This window comes from Balaenoptera ricei, chromosome 8 (genome assembly GCF_028023285.1).
Source record: "Balaenoptera ricei isolate mBalRic1 chromosome 8, mBalRic1.hap2, whole genome shotgun sequence".
NCBI classification, from domain to species: domain Eukaryota; kingdom Metazoa; phylum Chordata; class Mammalia; order Artiodactyla; family Balaenopteridae; genus Balaenoptera; species Balaenoptera ricei.
This window is the reverse complement of record NC_082646.1, coordinates 7,978,839-7,985,223: the sequence shown is the minus strand read 5'-3', so window position 1 is coordinate 7,985,223 and position 6,385 is coordinate 7,978,839. Positions and strand designations below refer to the sequence as shown.

Sequence of the window (6,385 nt, the reverse complement as noted above, 5' to 3'; positions counted from 1 at the left end):
TACTGAGTGAGTAAGTCAGAAAGAGAAGACCAAATATCATATATTAATGCATATATGTGGAACCTAGAAAAATGGTACAGATGAACTGGTTTGCGGGCAGAAATTGAGACACAGATGTAGAGAATAAACAAATGGACATCAAACGGGGAAAGAAGTGGGCGGGTGGGGGTGGGATGAATTGGGTGATTGGGATTGACATGTATACACTGATGTGTATAAAATGAATGACTAATAAGAACCTGCTGTATAAAAAAATAAGTAAAATTCAAAAATAAAAAAAAAAGAAAGAAAGAAAGAAAAAAAAATGGATCTCCTTTACTGTGTGGAGCAGAAGGAAGCTCAGGGTGACCCTGCCCCTGGTTGATGGGAAAAGACTCTGTCTGGAGTCTATATTCTTTAATCATGTGGAATTTATTGAAAAAGAAAAGAATGTTGAGAGATGGGGTAAGGGGATAGAGAAGTTGGAGGCCAGCGAAGAATGTGTAACAGGGCATGGATAGGAGAGGAAAGATATTTGAGCTTCCTGTCTGACACTCAGGCAGAGGAAGATGTGATTAGTTGTTGACTGGGGAAGAAACTAAATATAAATTGAGTCCAGTAGGGTGAGGGAGGATTTTTGCTGCCTGAGTCAGAGCAGGAAGCAAGGGCATAGGCTTCTAGACCTTGTTGCAGAAAGGTTGATTCCGACAGCATATAATTTGCATCCTGGTTCCATGGGAGAAGAGGTTCATGGATGGACACATGTTTTCACAGCCCTGGACGATGAATTGAAGTTTTCCACCTGAAAGAAGTAGAGACAGACTGTAATGAGCAGAAAGCTTCCTCCTCCAATCTTAGCTTTCATCCATGGTTCCCAGTGTCCCTATGTAGGCATGACCAAATCCTCCAACTTGTATATTCTTTCGCTCCTCCCTTCCATCTGCTTCTTCTGGGCCCTTCCCCCAATCAGTTGCCCACTCTCTCTAGTGAGGGACCAAACGAACCACAAGGGAAGTCAGGCGTCAAGGGAAGTTCATGGGATGGAAGTAACCAAGATCCCTTCCTTATTTTGGGGATGAGGACTGAGTGTAAGGGTAGAGAGGTGTAGGAAGACACACATACATGTCTGCCAAACTGAACACAGACTGGTGGACAACTCTTTATTACTTAACTCATTTATTCAATATTTACTAAATGCCTACCATGGGCTGGACATTGTGCTAAGTGCTAGGAATATATAGCCATGAACAAGATAGACACATTCCTGAGCTTACAGTCAATGTCTCAATGGCTCAAGGGGCAACCCACACATTTCTTTAATAGGAAGAGACAGCCAATCTCCCTGCCTCTTTTTAAGACATCGTAAGCCTGCTGGGAAGGACCTCTACATCAATAGCTGGAATTCTGCTCTTGATTCTTGAAAGGATAAGGTTCTCCAGAATCTCCAAGTTTTTGGGGAATCACAGCTTGTTCCCTCCTCAGGCCCCCGCCACCCTATCTCCTTCCCGTTAGTACTCAAGCTGGTTGATGTGTTCTCTGGCAAAGACTGGCTCATGAAGTCCCCACATACCTTCAAAGATCTTCTTTAACATGCACTGCTGGGAATTCTGGGTGGAGCAGACTCCCTCTCCTCGAAGACATTTTCCTTGGTCATTCATATAAGAGCATGTGTGGCAATTTAATACTGGGCCTGAAAATTTAAGATCAGCCTGATGAAATAACCTTAGGATCCAGGTTGTGTAGCCTTGAGTCACACATCTGGGGAGGGATGATGGGCAACAAGTAGGTGGATACAGCACATTTCTTTTCCTGGTTCTTGTTGGGGATGTGAGGGCTCTGTGCCTGAAAGAGCATATTTTCTCTTCTGTGCCAGAGGAAATGCCTTCATTCTTATTGCTTCATCTATGATTTTCATTGCTGATGAATCCCACATTTATCTCTCTAGTACTGACTTTTATTCTAATTCATCACCCAGTGGCTTCCCGGACATTTATCATTAGATGACCTTCTGCCGTGTCAAACTCAGTAGGAGCAATAGAACTCCTCATGTGACTGGCTCCCTTTCCTACTCCCCACCATACTCTCACTTATCCACAAGGCACAGACACTTGCAGTGAAATCTGACTGATTAATAATCTGTGTTAGAATGCTGTAATGTTGCAAACATTACGTCAATTCTCTATTCTCAAAGTGACCTTCAATCAGGTCAGTTTGTTACAAAGCGCAGTCTCTTTGAAGTGATTCCATATTGCCTCTCTACCTCCACTGCCAATTCCCTAATTAAGGAAGCATATAAAGTGGAAAGAATATGGGCTTTGGAGTCAAACTTAAGTTTGAATCCAAGATTTGCTACTTTCTAGCCGGATGATGTAACTTCTCTCGTCTGAAAATTTGGAATACTGCTACTTATGTAATGGGGTGAAATATAGTCTATGTCTGGTAATAACTTGAGACATTAAACCTTGGATCCTGCTTTCCTTCCTTGAAGAACCCCTTTTGAGTAAGAGCCAAAGAATTGCAGTTGTCCTGGGAACTTATTTCTGGATCTAACAGACAAAAGTATCAGTATGCTTTACTTTCCATTGATGAAAGAAATGTTCACATATTGAGTGAGGTATGGAGAAGTCATTCTGGTTTATACATTAGTTAACTTGAATTTTATGCTAACTAAAACAGCCTCCTTGTGGCCTATTGAACAACTGCTTTAAGTATTAAAGAAAAGGTCACATTAACCAGAAGTTAAAAATGTCCATGTGAAAAATAAAGATTAAATATCCCTCTTCATGGGATGCCAGTTCCAGTACTCCACTGATGATAAAACTCCCTTCCCAGGTGCCAAGGCCATACTGTACATACTGTACATGTATGTGCTGGTCTTTTTTTTTTTTTTTTTTTTTATACCTTGAAGAAATGTATCCCTGACTTGTTTAATGTTCTTTGTTCTGACAAGATATAGAACTGTGCTCAAAACTCTGCTCCTCCAGAGCAGTTTCTCAGAGTAATCTGGGAAGCTGGCTTCCGGGCTATAGTCCTCACTTTGGCTCAGATAAAACTCTTTTCTATTATTATTATTGATTGTTTATTATTTCCATTGACACCGTGTTCAAACATAAAAACCAAGAGCTACCAGCTCCACTGCTAGACATCTCTTTAGAGGGTTTGCAAAGCATTTTAACATAGTTTGTTAAGAGGCAGATTTAGCATGAAGCTCACCAAAGTTGTCTTCCGTGAGCCCCTTCCATGAGAGCTGTGGGCATCTGTATTCACAATTTCTTGCATAGAGTGAAGTTGGAGGGACTGCTGGCACTTTTAAATTTGTTTTGTTTTTCTTAAAGAGGGCCCTCTGAACAGTTTAACCTCCAAAGGGCCCCACAAAACCTGGATCTTGCCACCTGGGATTATTGTAAAGAAATGTAAAGAGATGTAAAATGTAAACAGCTCTCTTTGGGAGAGCTGTTTGTGAAGTGTATGAACTATTCTTTCTTCTAAACTCCTTAAAATTGGTTTTCTGTATGTGTTACCTACTTCCCACCTGAAGTCAAGGATGGGCACCCATCCAAATGTGGCTCACCTGAAATTGTGCTTGAAGGCGGGATGCCTGAAGGCTGTTCACCTGATGGCTGTTCGCCTCGTGATTTTTCACCTGAGACTTGTTCAGCTGAGACCTGTTCACCTGCAGGCTGTTCACCTGAAGGCGTCTCACTTGCAACCTGTTCACTTGCAACCTGTTCACCTGCAGGCTGTTCACCTGTAGGCTGTTCACCAGAAGGCTTTTCACCCGAAGGCTGTTCACCAGAAGGTTGTTCACTGGAAGCGTGCTCATCTGGAGCATGCTCACCTGCAGTGTGTTCACCTTCAGCGTGCTCACTTGAAGCTTGTTCAACTGCAGCGTGCTCACTTGAAGCTTGTTCAACTGCAGCGTGCTCACTTGAAGCATGTTCGACTGCATCGTGCTCACCTGAAGAATGTTCGACTGCATCGTGCTCACCTGAAACGTGTTCAACCGCAGTGTGCTCACTTGAACCATGCTCACTCAAAGTGTTCTCGCCTGAAGAAGTCTCATATAAAGCCTCACCATCTGAAGGGTTTGCAAGTGAAAAGTAGTCACCTGAAGGTTGCTGAACTGAAGCTTGATGATCCATAGAGCCAGGAAGCTCAACAGGTTGACCTGATGCTCCTGGGATGGAGAAATAACAGAAGAGAGATGGTAAAGGTGAGAGAGGACGTCTGGATAAAGAGTTCTTTCCTATGGAGCAAGGCTAATGTTGTGGGGTTCCTAGGTTTCTGGGGGCCTAGGTCAAGCACCTGAAGATACTGCAGATGTTGGATGCAGTCAGCCAATTACCTGGGAGACCATGAAGGACAGGGGTGTTAAGGAAACACAGAGACCACCTCTGTGATTGAAGGGAAGAATTTTAAGATCCACAATATTTGTGTGGATCTGTGTACCCTGAGTGGGCACGTGGGGGCCCCCTAACCCAGCACCAAAAGCACCTGTGCCTCCCTGACAGAGCCAACATCAGGAAATCAATGTCCCATCATTCATGTAGTCAGAAGTCCACCACTAGCCTCCCTCCAGTTCCTCTGTGGGTGAAAGGTAAGAATGGAGTTACAAGAGGGAGAGAAAGCAAATTGTTTCAGTAGCTGAGTAATTCTAGCTGAAACTGAGGGTGGAAGATTTTAAACTTTGGAGAAGATAACTTTTAAACTAGAGATGACAAATATCTAATGAACCCACAAAAATTACCAAAAGGGATTAAGACACCTTTACTTGGCAAGTTCATGTTCTTTCACATACTCAACCCCAATCCATGTGAGTTGGGGACCCAAAGCCAAGTTGCTGTTAATTATTAAGATAAAAACAATCTTTGCTTCTATATCCCTGAATTGAGATTCCTTGTGACATACCATTTACACCTACTTTATGGAGTTGTCATGAGTATTCAATAAGATAAATTGTGAAGTGCCTAGTCCGTTGCTCAAATGCTCAGGTAATTTTAGTTTTCCCTCCTCCTGACCTTGCATTTGGAATTACAAAACTCTTAGCTGGTCATTCTGTTCTGACCACTCTCTTCTACATTTAATCCAGCTTATTAGTGGCTGTCAGACAAATATCCTTAAGTACAACTTTCATTTTATTAAGTGTAGCACCAAGCAGACAATTTGATTATTACTTTTTTTAAAAATTATTATTCTTTGACTGAGTAACTGATTTAGACTGAGTAACCTAGAGAAGGGTGGTGAGTAGACTATAATGACTAAGTTATTAATCCTAACCAAAAGCTGAATTACAGGATCTTTGAGGCCTAAGTCCCCAAAATACTCTAGCTCTGTAAGAATCCTGAAAAAAAAAATATATATATATATTTGTGTGTGTGTGTGTATGTGTGTGTGTATTCTGAGTGATTTGAAGACCTTACAATCAATAACTTTCAAAAGGCTAGCATTAGAATATGTTGATAAAGGAAAGGTAAGATTTACTAAGGCTTTAAGGAATTTTTAATTTTAAAAAGTTGTTACAGAAATATCATCTGCTTGACTGATCCTTCAAAAGTTAACAGAAGTTTTAATAAAGAAATTTCTGATATGGAAGGGAGGCTTGAAAAAGCACACTAATTTCTTCATCATGCTTATAGTTTATGACTCACTGCCCCACCAAGTGGCTAGCACATACTACCATCTGGTAGCTATGTAGCTACGTTTCTGAGTCAACTTTTGAAAGTCTAAGAAAGCAAAAGACAAAATCTCTGAGAACTGACGTTACAGAAAACACTTTGTCATTTAACAGACAGATCAGAGCTCATGGCCTCTCACTTCTCCTGTAGGAGGAAGGAGGGAACAGAGCCCACCCTGAATGGGGATCCTGAAAGAGGAAATACAGACCACTGGATGGATAGACCAATGAAAGAGGGGCTTGTAAGGTCTCTGGCCCAGAGCCATGCTGTGTTCTCGGATGACTTTCTAGGCATACCACACTCCCATCTCCTCATGTCTCTCCTTCTACATTAACTACACAAGGATCCCCTACACTCAGTTCATGGGGGCAAACCTTCACTGGACCTCTGCAGAACCCCTAGACCAACCTTCTCATTTCACAGATCATCAGATACAATGTCAAGTGGCTGAAAGTATTAGGAACGAGACTGTGCTAAGCTAGTCTCTGATGGTGAAGCCATAACTAGGAGGAACCCACCACAGGTTCAGTAGCTCTCAGAGTTGAACTTGTTCAGCTACTCCTAATTCTGAGTTAGATTGGTTTGGGTAACTAAGATACTGCCCTTCCTTCTTCAAGGGCTGAAATGCCTTAAAGGTGCCTCTTACATGTCCACCCAGAGCCAAGACAAGAGGACTTACCTCTGGCAGATCCAAGCAGATACAGACTCACTAGCAGAAGAAACTTCTTCAT

General features: G+C 42.1%; 1 protein-coding gene across 4 annotated transcripts; it reads right to left on the bottom strand.

Annotated features, from left to right (window-relative positions):
* Nucleotides 1–656: 656 nt before the first annotated feature.
* LOC132369566 (acrosomal protein SP-10-like) lies at nt 657–6,385 on the bottom strand. 4 transcript variants are annotated; one of them, XM_059929244.1, is made up of 5 exons: nt 6,334–6,385; nt 4,088–4,156; nt 3,551–3,862; nt 1,550–1,669; nt 657–781 (listed from the first exon to the last, which is right to left on the bottom strand). In XM_059929244.1, the coding sequence occupies exons 1-5, from the start codon at nt 6,383–6,385 to the stop codon at nt 657–659; spliced, it is 678 nt and encodes a 225-aa protein (XP_059785227.1). The 4 variants fall into 4 exon arrangements, with proteins under 4 accessions (XP_059785227.1, XP_059785228.1, XP_059785224.1 ...); XM_059929245.1 differs by having other exon boundaries at nt 3,551–3,802; XM_059929241.1 differs by having other exon boundaries at nt 3,551–4,156.

Bases quoted from the DNA above. Each gene is read 5' to 3' on its own strand.
- LOC132369566 (XM_059929241.1), bottom strand. From the start codon at position 6,385: ATGAAGAAGTTTCTTCTGCTAGTGAGTCTGTATCTGCTTGGATCTGCC. The intron at 1,670-3,550 runs GTGAGCCACATT...TTAAATTTTCAG, and splicing joins GCCTTCAAGCACAATTTCAG to GCCCAGTATTAAATTGCCAC. The intron at 782-1,549 runs GTATGTGGGGAC...TACTTCTTTCAG, and splicing joins GTTAAAGAAGATCTTTGAAG to GTGGAAAACTTCAATTCATC.